Source organism: Rana temporaria, chromosome 8 (genome assembly GCF_905171775.1).
Source record: "Rana temporaria chromosome 8, aRanTem1.1, whole genome shotgun sequence".
NCBI classification, from domain to species: Eukaryota; Metazoa; Chordata; class Amphibia; order Anura; family Ranidae; genus Rana; species Rana temporaria.
Window position 1 is genome coordinate 169,033,078 of NC_053496.1, and position 17,877 is coordinate 169,050,954.

General features: G+C 47.3%; 1 protein-coding gene and 1 long non-coding RNA gene across 2 annotated transcripts; both read left to right on the forward strand.

The window, feature by feature from the left end:
• The first annotated feature begins 1,807 nt into the window (after positions 1–1,807).
• Positions 1,808–7,066, forward strand: LOC120909965. The gene is made up of 3 exons (XR_005741394.1): positions 1,808–2,045; positions 5,214–5,325; positions 6,915–7,066. It is a non-coding gene; the product is annotated as an uncharacterized LOC120909965 (long non-coding RNA).
• Positions 7,067–7,263: 197 nt separating this feature from the next.
• On the forward strand, positions 7,264–16,422 carry LOC120909950 (gastrula zinc finger protein XlCGF49.1-like). The gene is made up of 5 exons (XM_040321772.1): positions 7,264–7,280; positions 8,138–8,235; positions 10,361–10,478; positions 13,526–13,624; positions 15,428–16,422. Exon 5 carries the CDS (start codon positions 15,595–15,597, stop codon positions 16,270–16,272), a length of 678 nt encoding a protein of 225 aa, XP_040177706.1. The 5' UTR covers positions 7,264–7,280; positions 8,138–8,235; positions 10,361–10,478; positions 13,526–13,624; positions 15,428–15,594; the 3' UTR covers positions 16,273–16,422.
• The last annotated feature ends 1,455 nt before the right edge of the window (positions 16,423–17,877 follow it).

A 17,877-nucleotide genomic window follows, 5' to 3' on the forward strand; every position in this document is an offset into this window, starting at 1 on the left:
GCAATACAATTCTAATAGGGGTTCTAGGCTACAACTTCTTCCTAAAAAGGCTTCCATTGGGGTAGGAAGGCCTCGTTCTCACAGGGCGATGACATCCGCGTCCCATGTAGGGTCGGTTTTACCCACGCAGGTGTTCCATGCATCCCTATGCAGGTAGTCCCATTCGTGTCTATGTGGAAACAGCTGCTGTGTCCCTATGACATCAGTATGGGTTTGGATATGTGTCCTGAAACTTTTGGGGCCACGCACCCGCACAGGTGTCATATTAGCAGCAGCACCTGCATTCGTGGAAATGCTCCATCCCATTGGATAACAATGGGACTGCCAGCACAGGGATGCATGGAACACCTGGGCGAGTGGGCGGCTGGAAAAACATGTCCCTGCACGGGGGCACGAATATCATCGCCCAGTGTGAATGAGGCCTAAGTGAGAAGAGATCACTCCAATGAAGCCTGGGATAGTAGTAAAAAACAAGGCAGGGATTATAACCCTTGACCCTCCATTCTCCTCTATAGAGTGCCAGACACCCGGTTACCTCCAGGTCCGATCCGAAAAACCAGAAGGGGATCTGTTCCCCTCTGGCTGGCTGGATCAGATCGCCAGGTGTAAACAGACAGCCAGACCATTTAAATCTGGCTGCCCATAGAACAGAGCGTGCTGTGTCTGTGTCTGCTCTGCATTAGCACAACGGGCAGGGACCTGCCATCCACCCGCTCCGCAGTGGATCAGCAAACAGATCCCCTGCTGAGCAAAAACAGATCCAGCCCATGTAAAAGGGGCCATACCAGTGGCGGCTGGTGCTCAATTTTTTTTTGGGGGGGGGGGCACAAACAAACGCCACTGTGCCCATCAATTGCCGCCACTGTGCCCATCAAACGCAGCCACTCTGCCATAAAATTGTCGCCACTGTGCCATGCCATCAAACGCAGCCACTGTGCCCTTCAATTGTCGCCACTGTGCGATGCCATCAAACGCAGCCACTGCGCCATGCCATCAAACGCAGCCACTGTGCCCATCAATTGTCGCCACTGTGCCATGCCATCAAACGCAGCCACTGTGCCATCAATTGTCGCCACTGTGCCATGCCAAACGCAGACAATGTGCCATCAATTGTTGCCACTGTGCCATGCCAAACGCAGCCATTGTGCCCATCAATTGTCGCCACTGTGCCATGCGAAGCGACGCTACTGTGCCACGCCATTGTCGCCACTGTGCCATTCCATTGTCGCCACTGTGCCCATCAATTGTCGCCACTGTGCCATGCGAAACGACGCTACTGTGCCACGCCATTGTCGCCACTGTGCCATGCCATTGTCGCCACTGTGCCCATCAATTGTCGCCACCGTGCCATGCCATTGTCGCCACTGTGCCCAAATGCAGCCTAAATGCAGTGTCCGTAAAAAGTGTAAGGCTGTGGTTGTAGGAGTGGTGGGATTAAGAGAAGGGGGTACAGGCACGTTTGCAGGATGTAATAATAATATTTATTATGTAAATAATAATATATAAGATGTAATAATTCAAGGTTATGATTATTTAGCTAGAGTAACTTCCTTCCCTACTTCCGCTATTTGCGTTCCACAGCTGCCCAACTGCTTCCTGGTTACCATGACAACACCAAGCCAAGTGAGGGGACAAAATACTAGAGGTCGGACAGTGACAGAGAACCGTTCAATCTCGCGTGGACAGTAACTTGTAAATGTAACCCCTCCCTCTTTGCATATAGTGCTAGTAAATTGTAAAAAGAAAAAAATGTCCTCACTACAGGAGAGCGGCAGCCATTTTGTTGTAGAGCGTCAAGTCTTTCATGTATCCTGCGCGCTAATAATTTCAGTAAAAAAACTAATATTGAGTAAATAAGATGTAGAGCCATCTCCCGCTGTTACCCAGTAACTAAAAGTGGAAATAAATTAAGTCCTGCAATTGTTCTGTGTTTGAACCTAGCGGCCATTTTATTGTAGCCCAGAGGAGGAGATTGGCGTAGAGCCTGGCCCAGTAAGGGCAAAAGCTTCCAGACGAGGTTGCAGAGTGTGTCTACTGCAGAGGAGGTAATAATGTCTTCGTATTATGGAATGACTGTAATAGACAAGGTGGTCCCAGCACTTTCTGAGAACTGGATGAGGGAAGGTGGTCATGTGACTATGTCATGTGTCCTGTATGTAGTACACAGGGGGGCAACAATGCTGCATTTACATGCTGTCAGATAGAGAGTAAATATGAGATTCTTCTGACAGGGTTAATTCACCTTTACCAAAAAACTGTAGAGAAAAACAAACTGTGCAGCTGTGACAGAGTTACTGTAACTGCAATCTCTAGAATCTGGTGGCACAAACCTCTCCAGATGCTGGTGGCCCATCCCATATCTCTCCAAAATCTGGTGGCCCATACCACTCTAGAATCTGGTGGCCCATACCGCTCTAGAATCTGGTGGCCCATACCGCTCTAGAATCTGGTTGCCCATACCTCTCTACAATCTGGTGGCCCATACCGCTCTAGAATCTGGTGGCCCATACCGCTCTAGAATCTGGTGGCCCATAGCGCTCTAGAATCTGGTGGCCCATAGCGCTCTAGAATCTGGTGGCCCATACCGCTCTAGAATCTGGTGGCCCATACCGCTCTAGAATCTGGTGGCACAAACCTCTCCAGATGCTGGTGGCCCATCCCATATCTCTCCAAAATCTGGTGGCCAATACCGCTCTAGAATCTGGTGGCCCATACCTCTCTAGAATCTGGTGGTCCATACCTCTCTAGAATCTGGTGGTCCATACCGCTCTAGAATCTGGTGGCCCATACCGTTCTAGAATCTGGTTGCCCATACCGCTCTAAAATCTGGTGGCCCAAACCTCTCCAGATGCTGGTGGCCCATCCCATATCTCTCCAAAATCTGGTGGCCCATACCTCTCTAGAATCTGGCCCAAACCTTTCTAGAATCTGGTTGCCCATACCGCTCTAGAATCTGGTGGCACATACCGTTTTAGAATCTGGTGGCCCATACCGTTCTAGAATCTGGTTGCCCATACCGCTCTAGAATCTGGTGGCCCATACCGCTCTAGAATCTGGTGGCCCATACCGCTCTAGAATCTAATGGTCCATACCTCTCTAGAATCTGATGGTCCATACTTCTGTAGAATCTGGTGGCCCATACAATCTAGTGGCCCATACCTCTCTAGAATCTGGTTACCCATACCTCTCTAGAATCCGGTGACCCATACCTCTCTAGAATCTGGTTACCCATACCTCTCTAGAAGCTGGTGGCCCATACCTCTCTAGAATCTGTTATTTTTTTTTTGTACCCATATTTCTCTGGAATCTTGTGCTTTTCTGTCCATGCCTCAGTGGAATCTGGTGTTTTTGTGCCCATACCGCTCTGGAAGCTAGTATTCTTGTGCCCATACCGCTCTGGAAGCTAGTATTCTTGTGCCCATATTTCTCTGCAATCTGGTGTTTTGTGTATCCATATCTCTCTGGAACATGGTGTTTTTTGTGCTAATACCTCTGGAATCTGATAATGTTGTGCCCATACCTCTCTGGAATCTGGTCATTCTCTACTCATACGTCTGTCTGTGGGATCTAGTGTTCTTGTGCCCATGCCTTTCTGGAATCTGGTGTTCTTGTGCCCATGCCTTTCTGGAATCTGGTGTTCTTGTCCCAATTGCTCTCTGGAATCTGGTATTCTTGTGGCTTTTTCTCCCTGGAACTAGGGCTGGGGAAAGAATCGATTAAAAATCTGAATCGAGCTGCAAGGGAAAATCTACTTAGATTTTGACCGAATCGATTTTTTAAATTTATTTTTTCCATAGGACCGGCGCTCCGCGGACTAGGCCGAAGCCGTGGCCTCGCCTAAAAAATCCTACCCGCAGCTCGCTGCGATCCTGGGAAAAGGCCACAAAGCCATGGACTAGGTCAAAGCCACGGCCTTTTCCCAGGATCGTGGCGAGCTGTTGGCAGGATTTTTCAGGCGATGCCGCGGCTTCGGCCTTTTACCAGGATCGCGGCGTCTAAAGCAGGCCATACACGGTCGAATTTCGAACAAATTTTCTTTTCAAAATCAGAAAGGTCGTTTTTGTTGTGATCCAATGATGCCACCATTGGTTTTCGAGATTCGGCCGACCAAACTTTCATGTTGCCGGGAATATTCTTTTCTCTCCGGAAATATTCTTTTCTCTCCTGGAATATTCTTTTCTTGCACATGCACATTTTTTTTTCTATTACGTTTCTCGCACGATTCTCCCATCATTGATCAGAAAATCATTTGTTTTTCTAAAAATTTCCAACATGTCGGATTTATCAAATTTGTTTGGCGCACGAAAATCAGCTGTTGCTGCAGCCCACTAACGGTGCGAAATTCGTACGAAAATTCTTTGATACGATTTTCGAAAGAAAATTCTTTCGAAATTCGAACCGTGTGTCGCCGCCTTTAAACTCCTGTCCATCAGGGAAACTACGCCTCCGGCCTAAGCCCGCGTAATTTAAATGGGCGTGTGCCATTTAAATTAGGCGCGCTCCCGCGCCGGACCTACTGCGCATGCTCCGTTTCGTAACTCCCGCCGTGCTTTGCGCGAAGTGACGTCATTTTTCCGAACTGCGAACCGCGTAGCGTAATTCCGTATTCCCGGACGTGTTACGCAAACGACGTGAAATTTGTAATTTCGACGCGGGAACGGCGGCCATACTTTAGACAGCAATACGTTTGCTGACTAAAGTTAAAGCACCCAAAATGACGACTAACTTTGCGATGGGAAGCTAGACTAGCGGCGACGTAGCGAACGCGAAAAACCGTCGTGGATCGCCGTAACTCCTAATTTGCATACCCGACGCTGGTTTACGATGCAAACTCCCCCCAGCGGCGGCCGCGGTATTGCATCCTAAGATCCGACAGTGTAAACAATTACACCTGTCGGATCTTCTGGCTATCTATGCGTAACTGATTCTATGAATCAGCCGCATAGATAGAAACAGAGATACGACGGCGTATCTGAGATACTCCGTCGTATCTCTTTGGTGAATCTGGGCCCTGGTGCTTTTGTGTTTCTATCTCTTTAGAATCTCATATTTTTATGTCCAAACCTCTCTGGAATCTGGTGTTTTTGGTGCCCAAACCAAGGCCCCCCCCCAACCACCACCATTTCCCTTACACTTGCATTTCATGAATTCCTCACCACTCCTTGCTCTGTTGCTTTGTTTTCTATTCCCACTTTTTTTCTTTTATATTACAGGTGATTTTTAAAGACAAAATAGATCACCTAATCAAGAATGGAAAAGGAATGTGGCCTGACTGAGAGGGTATTAAAACTCACCCTGGAGATCATCTGCCTGCTTACTGGAGAGGTGAGGAGGATTCTGGGAGGTCACATGACATCACTCTTATCTCTATTAATAAAACACAGACCTGACCGGAGAGGTGAGGAGGATTCTGGGAGGTCACATGACATCACTCTTATCTCTATTAATAAAACACAGAGCTGACCGGAGAGGTGAGGAGGATTCTGGGAGGTCACATGACATCACTCTTATCTCTATTAATAAAACACAGACCTGACCGGAGAGGTGAGGAGGATTCTGGGAGGTCACATGACATCACTCTTATCTCTATTAATAAAACACAGACCTGACCGGAGAGGTGAGGAGGATTCTGGGAGGTCACATGACATCACTTATCTTTATTAATAAAACACAGACCGGGTTGAAGAGGGAATGAATTCCTATAACTTCTTGCTACTCACACTATTTTCTTTCTCTTCCTCAGGCCCCTATTTTGGTCCTGTTTGTGAAATGACGTTTTTTTTAGCCTAGTTTCTGTAACTGCTTAGTATGAAAACACACCTTAACCACTTAAGCCCCAGACCAATATGCTGCTAAATGCCCAAAGGCATTTTTACAATTCAGCACTGCGTCGCTTTAACAGACAATTGCGCGCTCGTGCGACGTGGCTCCCAAACAAAATTGACGTCCTTTTTTCCCCACAAATAGAGCTTTCTTTTGGTGGTATTTGATCACCTCTGCGGTTTTTATTTTTTGCGCTATAAACAAAAATAGAGCGACAATTTTAAAAAAAATTCAATATTTTTTACTTTTTGCTATAATAAATATCCCCCAAAAACATATATAAAAAATAATTTTTTCCTTAGTTTAGGCCGATAAGTACTCTTCTACCTATTTTTGGCAAAGAAAATCGTAATAAGCGTTTATCGATTGGTTTGCGCAAAATTTACAAAATAGGGGATATTTTTATTGCATTTTTATTTTTTTTTTATTTTTTTATTACTAATGGTGGCGATTAGCGATTTTTTTCGTGACTGCGACATTATGGCGGACACTTCGGACAATTTTGACACATTTTTGGGACCATTGTCATTTTCACAGCAAAAAATGCATTTAAATTGCATTGTTTACTGTGAAAATGACAGTTGCAGTTTGGGAGTTAACCACAGGGGGCGCTGTAGGAGTTAGGCTTCACCTAGTGTGTGTTTACAACTGTAGGGGGGTGTGGCTGTAGGTCTGACATCATCGATCGAGTCTCCCTATAAAAGGGATCACTCGATCGATGCGCCGCCACAGTGAAGCACGGGGAAGCCATGTTTACATACGGCTCTCCCCGTTCTTCAGCTCCGGGGAGCGATCGCGACGGAGCGGCTATAAACGAATAGCCGCGCCGTCGTCCTGGATCGCTCCCCGAGGGAATCCGCCCGCCGCACGCAGCGGGGAGGGGTCTTGATCGGACCCGCGGAAAGGCAAGGACGTATATATAAGTCCTTCTGCCTGTCCGTGCCATTGTGCGGACGTAAATAGTCGTGCGGCGGGCGTTAAGGGGTTAATAGAGAGGAAACTATTTGTAAAGTTATTCATTTTAATTCTAGGAGAATGTTTTATCTAGCTGGGATGGTGATATAACTTGATGTCTTTTATTTGAAATGTAGAATTATCTTGCGTTCAAGTTATCTGATGGCTTGTTCACACCCAGCTTGCTGAATCCCCGAAGCCCCAATATGGAGCCTTCATCACACTTCCTGAGAGAGAACAAAAAGAGGATTGAAGAAATCATCAGAGAGACCATTGATCTGCTGACAGGAGAGGTGAGCGGTGCCGGGAATTCTGGGACATTATCCAGTAACAGACAAGGGGTGTGTCTGGATGGTGACGGTATCATTGTGTGTGTCAGGTTCCTATAAGGTGTCAGGATGTCACTGTCTATTTCTCCATGGAGGAGTGGGAGTATATAGAAGGACACAAGGATCTCTACAGGAACGTCATGATGGAGAAGCGGCCGCCCCTCACATCTCCGGGTAAGAGGAGACTTTCATTTCTTGTAAAGGAGAGAAGAGTATTGAGGATCCCCCTAGATACACATCCTCTGATATAAAGACATAGAAACTATGGCCCAGATTCACAAAGGGCTTACGACGGCGCAGCGCAATGTGCGCCATCGTAAGTCCTAATCTGGCCCGGCGTATCTATGCGACTGATTCTTAGAATCAGTTACGCATAGATAACCATTAGATCCGACAGGCGTAAGGCTCTTACGCTGTCGGATCTAAAATGCATTTTTTTTTTTTGCCGCTAGGTGTCGCCTCCATCGTTTTCCCCGTCGAGTATGCAAATTAGCAAAATACGCGAATTCCCCAACGTACGCGCGGTCGACGCAGTGAAGTTACGACGTTTACGTTAGATTTGCGACGCGTAAAGTTGCCCCTGCTATATGAGGGGCAACCAATGTTAAGTATGGCCGTCGTTCCCGCGTAGAAATTTTAAAATTTACGTTGTTTGCGTAAGTCGCCCGTGAATGGGGCTGGACGCCGTTTACGTTCACGTCGAAACCAATGACGTCCTTGCGACGTCATTTAGCGCAATGCACGTCGGGAAAATTTTAGGGACGGCGCATGCGCATTACGTTCGGCGTGGGAACGCGCCTAATTTTAAATGCTCCACGCCCTCTACCCGGATCATTTGAATTAGGCGGGCTTGCGCCGGGGGATTTACGCTACGCCGCCGCAACTTTATAGGCAAGTTCTTTGTGAATAAAGCACTTGCCTGTAAAACTTGCGGCGGCGTAACGTAAATGACATACGTTACGCCGCTGCAGTTTTACGCCCAGATACGAGAATCTGGGCCAATGTAATCAGTCAGTGTGTGTTTCCTACAGATGGATCCAGTAATAGAAATCCCCCAGAGAGATGTCCCCGTCCTCTGTATTCCCGGGACTCCACACAGGAACATCAGGAGATCCCTCAGGAGGATCAGGTATGAATTAAATGCAAATATTAAATTATTATATGAGCTACAGTGCTTTCAGCACAGCCATCTTGATTGTGTGAGGTGGGTTTCCCCCCAGATCTGACAGTTCACCTTAAAGTGGATGTAACGCCACTCTCATCCTTTCTAAACTCCTCCCATAGTGCTGATCTATAAGGATATAGATGCCTCCTGTATGCATCCTTACCTGATAAATGTCTCCCCTCTGTCTGTTTATAAGAACTGAAAGACTGCAGATTCTGTGGGTGGGTCTGTTGTCTGGAGCTCGGTGGGTGGAGTCGTGATGTCAGTAGACTCCCCGCCCTCCTCTACACTCCCCTTGTCAAAAAGCATTTTTTCCTGTGTATTCCTTACACTGAATTCTGCTATGATCCCTAACATCCAGTCAAAATCCAGAAAAGTAACCGCATGACTTCAGAAAAGGAGTGGGGGTGGGAATTAAGAAATAATGCCCGTCTCCAGGCTAGTGCATGAGATATGTAAATAACCTGTCACTCACAGCAAGGGGGGCGGAACGGACTAAGGATTTTCTCTGTAAGTCCGTTTTATTTCACTGAACAATAAAAGAGGATTGCTCAGAGCTGGATTAACTCTTTGTGGCAAGACTGGGTAGAGATGATAAGAAATCTTTTACTCTACATTGTGACAGCAACTTTTTTTTTTTTTTTTCGGTTTTACATCCACTTTAAGACCCTTTTCACACTGGGGCGTTTTTTCAGGCGCTTTAGCGTTAAAAAAAAAAGCGCCTGAAAGAAGCTGCATCTGCAATCCCAATGTGAAAGCCCGAGTGCTTTCACACTAAAGCGCCTGAAAAACGCCCCAGTGTGAAAGGGGTCTTAACGTTAATAAAAGCTTGTGTAAAGCGCCTGAAAGAAGCCTCATCTGCAATCCTAATGTGAAAGCCCGAGTGCTCTCACACTGAGGCGCTGCGCTGGCAGGGTGTCAAAAAAAAGTCCTGCAAGCAGCTTCTTTGCAACGCTTTAGGAGCGCTGACTACACCGCTCCTAAAGCCCCCTTCCCATTGAGGCGCTTTTTTTAATGCCAAAGCGCCTGAAAAAACGCCCCAGTGTGAAAGGGGTCTTAGCGGAGCTTTACCAACGTTTTTCGGGCGCTTGGCAGTGTGAAAGGGCACAAATGGGCACTGACTGGCAACATGGGCACTGGGATAAACAAGTGATGCCCAGTAATGTCCTCAGTGTCCATCAGTGCCACCCCTCAGTGTCCATCTATCAGTGCCACCCCTCAGTGTCCATCTATCAGTGCCCATCTGTGCCACCCATAAGTACCCATCAGTGCCAACCATGAGTGCCCATCAGTGCGGCCTATGAATGCCCATCAGTGTCGCCTATGAGTGCCCATCAGTGCCGCATACCAGCACCGCCTATCAGTGTCCATCAGTGCCGCCTCACTGGTGCCCATCAGTGCCGCCATATCAGTGCCCGTAATCGAAGAAGAAAACTTATTTACAAAAAAAGTAACAGAAAAAAAATAAAAACTTTATTTTTTTTCAAAATTTTCTATCGTTTTTTAGTTGTTGCGCAAAAAATAAAAATCGCAGAGGTGATCAAATACCACCAAATGGGCACTGACTGGCAACATGGACACTGGGATAAACAAGTGATGCCCAGTAATGCCCTCAGTGTCCATCAGTGCCAATCTATCAGTGCCCATCTGTGCCACCCTTAAGTACCCATGAGTGCCACCCATGAGTGCCCATCAGTGTCGCCTATGAGTGCCCAGTGCCGCCTATGAGTGGCGCCTATCAGTGTCGCCTCACTGGTGCCCATCAGTGCCACCTCATCGGTGCCCGTAATCGAAGAAGGAAACTTACTTATTTCCCAAAAAAATAAAAACTTTATTTTTTAAAAAATGTCTGTCTTTTTTTAGTTGTTGCGCAAAAAAAAAAATCGCAGAGGTGATTAAATCCCACCAAATGAAAGCTCTATTTGTGGGGAAAAAATTATAAAACAATTGTTTGGGTACAGTGTAGCACGACGGCGCAATTGTCATTCAAAGTGCGACCGCGCTGAAAGCTGAAAATCGGCCTGGGCAGGAAGGTGCGTAAGTGCCCTGGTATGGAAGTGGTTAATGTCTTATTCTTACTCTTGTTTAGGTGACGCCGAAGGCAGACCAGACGGATTGTATAACCGAAGGTACAGAGGAAGAGGATGAGACGGATGCGAGAGGCGATGAGCCGTGTAAGGAGGAAATTCCTCCAGAGATCAGCGCAGGTGTGTGAGAAACGCTAAAGTACAAGTCATTCGAAAATCCCACCAACGATCGTGCGATTTTCACTTGCACCATGCTGAAAGCGAGAATGCCATTATTGGTATGAAAATCCTTGAGTGTCAGAGGAAAACTTCCCACCTTCGTAGCTACAGTCCTGGGTAGATTCGGAAGTGTAATATCCCATAAAAAAAAAATAAGGAAATGAATCGGGGTAACAATAATAATATCAACCACTTGCTTCCTGCCCAGGCGAAATTTCACCTTTCGGCACTGTCACGCTTTGAATGACAATTTGCGCGGTCGTGTGACGTGGCTCCCAAACACAATCGACGTCCTTTTTTCCCCACAAATAGAGCGACCATTTTGAAAAAAAAACACAAGGGCCCAGATTCAGGTACGATTTGCCCCTTATTTGCGGAGGCGCAGGGCAGCATTTTTGCCCTGCGCCCCCGCAAATTATCTGCGCTGCGGGCGATTCACGGAGCAGTAGCTCCGTAAATTGCGTGTGCGCTCTTTAAAATTGCCCTGCGTAAGGGCGCCTAATGTAAATGATCCCGTAGGGGGCAGGAATCATTTAAATTAGGCGCGCTCCCGCACCGAGCGTAGAGCGCATGCTCCGTCGGAAAACTTTCCCGACGTGCATTGCGGCAAATGACGTCGCAAGGACGTCATTTGCTTCAAAGTGAACGTGAATGGCGTCCAGCGCCATTCACGAATCACTTATGCAAATCACGTAAATTTCGAACGTCGTGACGCGGGAACGACGGGTATCCTATAGCATTGCCTGCGCCTGCTATTAGGATGTGCAACCTTACGCGAAACCCGACGTACGTAAACTACGTAATTTGCGTACGCAGGGCTCACGCAACGTTGTTAATCTGCGTAAGTATGCAATTTGCATACTATACGCTGACCACATTGGGAACGCCCCCTAGCGGTCATCGCAAGAATGCAGCCTAAAATCTGCGTGGCATAAGAGCCTTCTGCCACGCAGATTTTAGGCTGCAGTCGGCGTAACGAGTTCTCTGAATCAGGAGAACTCGTTACGCCGGCGCAAGTCAGCAATTGCGCTGCGTAACTATGGTTACGCAGGCGCAATTGCTTACTGAATCTGGGCCAATATTTTTTAGTTGCGACTTCGATATTACGGCGGACACATCGGACACTTTTGACACATTTCTGGGACTATTCACATTTTTTTACAGCGAACAGTGCTATAAAAATGCACTGGTTACTGTATAAATGTGCTCTAATAAATATCCCATTTAACCGCTTAAGCCCCGGACCATATTGCTGCCTAAAGACCCAAGGTGTTTTTACAGTTTGGGACTGCATCGCTTTAACAGACAATTGCGCGGTCGTGCGACGTGGCTCCCAAACAAAATTGGCGTCCTTTTTTCCCCACAAATAGAGCTTTCTTTTGGTGGTATTTGATCACCTCTGCGGTTTTTATTTTTTGCGCTATAAACAAAAATAGAGCGACAATTTTGAAAAAAATGCAATATTTTTTACTTTTTTCTATAATAAATATCCCCCAAAAACATATATAAAAAATGTTTTTTTCCTCAGTTTAGGCCGATACGTATTCTTGTACCTATTTTTGGTAAAAAAAATCGCAATAAGCGTTTATCGATTGGTTTGCGCAAAATTTATAGCGTTCACAAAATAGGGGATAGTTTTATTGCATTTTTATAAAAAAAAATTTTTTTTACTACTAATGGCGGCGATCAGCGATTTTTTTCGTGACTGCGACATTATGGCGGACACTTCGGACAATTTTGACACATTTTTGGGACCATTGTCATTTTCACAGCAAAAAATGCATTTAAATTGCATTGTTTATTGTGAAAATGACAGTTGCAGTTTGGGAGTTAATCACAGGGGGCGCTGTAGGATTTGGTGTACACTTAGTGTGTGTTTACAACTGTAGGGGGGTGTGGCTGTAGGAATGATGTCATTGATCAAGTCTCCCTATATAAGGGATCACTCGATCGATGCAGCGCCATAGTGAAGCATGGGGAAGCCGTGTTTACACACGGCTCTCCCCGTTCTTCAGCTCCGGGGAGCGATCGCGACGGAGCGGCTATAAACAAATAGCCGCGCCGTCGTCCCGGATCGCTCCCCGAGGGGACCCGACCGCCGCAAGTCGCGGGGGGGGTCTCGATCGGACCCCCGACCCACGTCTAGGCAGGGACGTACAGGTACGCCAATGTGCCTGTACGTGCCATTCTGCCGACGTATATGTACATGCGGCGGTCGGGAAGGGGTTAAAAAACACAATATTTTTTAGTTTTTGTTCCGATACGTATTCTTCTACATATTTTTGGTAAAAAAAAAGAAAAAAATCACAATAAGCGCGATTAGTTTGCGCAAACGTTATAACGCCTACAAAATAGGTGATAGAATTATTACTTTTCTTTTTATTATTATTATTATTATTTTTTTACTAGTAATGGCGGCGATCTGCGATTTTTGTCACGACTGCGATATTACGGCGGACGCATCGGACACTTTTGACACATTTTTTTGGACCATTCACATTTATACAGCGAACAGAGCTATAAAAATGCACTGGTTACTGTATAAATGTGACTGGCAGGGAAGGGGTTAACACTAGGGGGTGATCAAGGGGTTAAATATGTACCCTGGGAGTAATTCTTACTGTGGGGGAGGGGGAATGACTGGGGGAGGTGACCGGTGGTTGTCCCTATGTACAAGGGACACACCATTGGTCTCCTCTTCCTGACAGGACGTGGAGCTCTGGGGGATTACTACTGAGTGGGGGGATCAGCAGAGCTGGGGGTTACTACTGAGTGGGGGATCAGCAGAGCTGGGGGATTACTACTGAGTGGGGGGATCAGCAGAGCTGGGGGTTACTACCGAGTGGGGGATCAGCAGAGCTGGGGGTTACTACTGAGTGGGGGATCAGCAGAGCTGGGGGTTACTACTGAGTGGGGGATCAGCAGAGCTGGGGGTTACCACACACACACTCTCTGGGGTCTCTCATACATCTCAGTATAGGGGGCTTCACTCTCATTTCTATTCACAGACACTGCATCCCCTCAGACAGAAGTCAAAGATGAAGAGGATGTGGAAGTAATACAGATTAAGATTGAAGAAGAGGAAGTCCTTCCAGAGATCAGCAAAGGTGAGTAATAAACAATAAATGCAGATAAAGTTCTCAAGTTTTTGAACTGTGTACCTTGATGGTCAGTAAGTCCCTCTTCAGCCTTAAAGCAGTTATTAACCAGTTCCCACCTGGCCTATAGATACATTTTTCGGCCTAGTGTATTTTTCATATTCGGTATCGGTTTCGGCACCAAAAAAACATTCGGTGCACCCCTATGCAAGTCGCTGCTCACCCAGCCCGATACACGTAGGTGTATGTGATTACTTCAGCTAATACCGCTCCACAGGCCACGCCCTCTGATGCATTTTGCCCCACCCACCTCATTAAATTAATTACGTACGCATGGTTATCTTCCTTCTGCCGCGGCTGATGCATTAATGCTCTAGTCCTGCTTTTGTCTCCCACCTCTATGACGGTGGGACGAAACGTGTCAGGGGGGGCTGTGGAGCAGCATTAGCAGAGGCCATTATATACACCTACATGTATCGGGCTGGGTGAGCGGCGTCCTACACTTTCTATACTGACACTTGGCCACTGTGAAGTCATCACTGGATCAAAAATAAGGTGTACAATGAAAACAGGTTCTGTATGACCAACTTGTATACTTAGTGACCCTTTACCCGTTTACTTCTTACGCCCCGTACACACGATCAGATTTTCCGTCGGAAAAACCTTGGATGTTTTTTTTCCGACCGGACTTCCACTCAAGCTTGGCTTGCATACACAGGGTCACACAAAAGCTCTCTGAACTTTCGACTGTCAAGAACGCGGTGACGTACAACACTACGACGACCCGAGAAAATTAAGTTTCCGAGCATGCGTCGGAATTATGCGCGTTGGAATTGCTACAGACGATCGGAATTTCCGATCGGAATTTTTTCCGTCTGAAGAATTGAGAACCAGCTCTCAATCTTTTGTTGGCGGAAATTCCGACAGCAAAAGTGCGATGGAGCCTACACACGGTCAATATTTTAATTCTAAAGCTCACATCGAACTTTTGCTGTCGGAAAATCCGATCGTGTGTACGGGGCATAACATTCCAGAAGGCCAACACAATGGGGTAGATTCAGGTAGCAATTACGCCTGCGTATCCATAGATACGCAGCGTAATTGCTAAGTAGCGCCAGCGTATCGACTTTCTGTATTCAGAAAGCTCGATACGCCGACTGTAGCCTAAGATACGACTGGCATAAGTCTCTTATGCCGTCGTATCTTAGGGTGCATTCTTACGGTGGCCGCTAGGTGGCGCTCCGGTAGTTTTCAGCGTAGAGTATGCAAATTGCATACCTACGCTGATTCACAAACGTACGCGCGCCCGACGTTAGTTTTTTACGTCGTTTGCGTAAGTCGGTTTCGTCGTAAGGCTGCTCCTGCTATTAGGAGGCGCAGCCAATGTTAAGTATGGTCGTCGTTCCCGCGTCGCGATTTTCAAATTTTGCGTAACTCGTTCGTTAATGTCGCTGGACGCCATTTACGTTCACGTCGAAGCAAATGACGTCCTTGCGACGTCATTTGCCGCAATGCACGTCGGGAAATTTTAGGGACGGCGCATGCGCGGTAAGTTCGACGCGGGAACGCGCCTAATTTAAATGATCCACGCCCCCTACGGGATCATTTAAACTACGCGGGCTTACGCAGGCCCCTTTTACGCTACGCCTCCGCAACTTTACCGGCAAGTGCTTTGTGAATCAAGCACTTGCCAGTAAAACTTGCGGAGGCGTAACGTAAATTTCTGATGTTACGCCAACGCAGTTTTGCGCGCCCCTACCTGAATCTACCCCGATGAGAATAAGCTATAAATATGTTCCATTGTCTCTCCAGATGGAGAATTGGAAGAGGAAGAAGACATCACATCAGATTCTTCAGAAGACAGCATTACTCCAGACTGTTCTTCGAAGCCACCTCCCCAAAAAGGGAATTTGCTCGATCTCTCCCCTCCCGCCACCGATCATACAGCTTGTCGAGTGGGTAAATGGTTCCTATGTACAATGTGCGGGAAATCTTTTACCCGGAGAGCCAGTGTTATTCAACATCAGAAGAAGCACACTGGAGAGAAGCCATACTCCTGCTCCGAATGTGGGAAATGCTTCGACAGGAAAAGGAACCTCACGACACATCATCGGATCCACTCCGGGGAGAAGCCGTTTTCGTGTTCCGAATGCGGGAGGCTTTTTGCCTGGAGAGCCAGCCTTGTTGAACACCAGAGAACTCACACGGGCGAGAAGCCGTATCCATGTCTAGAGTGCGGGAAATGCTTCACTCAGAAAACCCACCTTACCAAACATCAGAGGACTCACACCGGGGAGAAGCCGTACTCTTGTTCCGAGTGCGGGAAACGTTTTACTGAGAAGGCCTATGTTCTCGTACATGAGAGAACGCACACGGGCGTCAAGCCGTATTCCTGTACAGAGTGCGGGAAATGTTTTAACCAGAGAAGCCACTTTTTTGCGCATCAGAGAGCACATACGGGGGAGAAGCCATTTTCATGTGCGCAGTGCGGGGAATGTTTTAGTGAAAGAGCCCAGCTAGCCACACATCGAATTGTTCACACCGATGTCCACCCGTATTCTTGTCCCGTATGCGGCAAATGCTACAGCAGCAAATCAAATCTGGTTCGGCACGGGCAGGTCCACGCGAACGTGGAAACTCCTGCATGTTCTAAATAAGGGAAAATTTCTTCAGAGAGATGGGATGATGTCACATGTCGGGCTGAACTGGGTGGACTTGTGTGTTTTTCAGCCATATTAACTACCATATATACTCGAGTATAAGCCGACCTGAATATAAGCCGAAAACGTATTGACTCAAGTATAATGCCGCGTACACACGATCATTTTTCGTGTTGTAAAAAGTTACGTTTTTTTTTTAATGTGATTAAAAACGATCGTGTGTGGGCTTCAGAGCATTTTTCGGGTTCTGAGAAACGGGCAAAAAAAAATTCTTTGTTTTTCGGGTTGTAAAAAATGGTCGTGTGTGCTTTAACGACGTGAAAAATCCGCGCATGCTCAGAAGCAAGTTATGAGACGGGAGCGCTCGTTCTGGTAAAACTAGCGTTCGTAATGGAGTAAGCACATTCATCACGCTGTAACAGACAGAAAATCGCGAATCGTCTTTACTAGGGTTGTCCCGATACCACTTTTTTAGGACTGAGTACAAGTACCGATACTTTTTTTCAAGTACTCGCCGATACCGAATACCGATACTTTTTTTAAATGTGTCCCCAAATGCAGCCATATCCCCCCACAAATGCAGCCATGTCCCCCCACAGATGCAGCCATGTCCCCCCACAGATGCAGCCATGTCCCCCCACAGATGCAGCCATGTCCCCCCCATATATGCAGCCTTGCCCCCCCCATATCCAGCCATGTCCCCCCAAATCCAGCCATGTCCCCCCATATCCAGCCATGTCCCCCCCATATCCAGCCATGTCCCCCCCATATCCAGCCATGTCCCCCCCATATGCAGCCATGTCCCCCCCCATATGCAGCCATGTCCCCCCCCATATGCAGCCATGTCCCCCCCATATCCAGCCATGTCCCCCCCCCATATCCAGCCATGTCCCCCTTACCATACATGCTGCCGCATGAATAGCTGTAGTCTTTCGTGCCGCGCTGCGTATAGACACTCCCCCTTGCTCGGGATTGGACAGTTCACCCGAGCAAGGGGGAGTGTCTATACGCGGTGGGAAACACTACAGCTATTCCAATGAAAGCTGTAATGTTCCCCGCCCGTATTAACCAAGCGGGGATGCGTCGGCGGCAGGGGGGGGGGAGTATTCTATTTCGGTATCGGGGGTATTTGCGGGAGTACGAGTACTCCCGCAAATACTCGGAATCGGTCCCGATACCGATACTAGTATCGGTATCGGGACAACCCTAGTCTTTACTAACACACAATCAGCTAAAGCAGCCCCAAGGGTGGCATCATCTGAATGGAACTTCCCCTTTATAGTGCCGTCGTACGTGTTGTACGTCACCGCGCTTTGCTAGAGCATTTTTTTTTCACGATCGTGTATAGGCAAGACCGTTTTAATGATCGTAATTTTTTACAACCCAAAAATTATCGTGTGTACGCGGCATAAGCCTAGGGTGTCCATCTGCATGCCTCACTGTGTCCATGTGCATGCCTCACTGTGTGCATGCCTCACTGTGTCCATGTGCATTCCTCACTGTGCCCATGTGCATGCCTCACTGTGCCCATGACTAGACCGACGTTTAACATGGGAGTCTATAGAAGGTGTGCCCGGCTTTGAAAAAAAAAAATCGGTGCTT

Excerpts from the sequence above, each read along its gene's own strand:
- LOC120909950 (XM_040321772.1), top strand. The coding sequence starts at position 15,595 with ATGTGCGGGAAATCTTTTACCCGGAGAGCCAGTGTTATTCAACATCAG.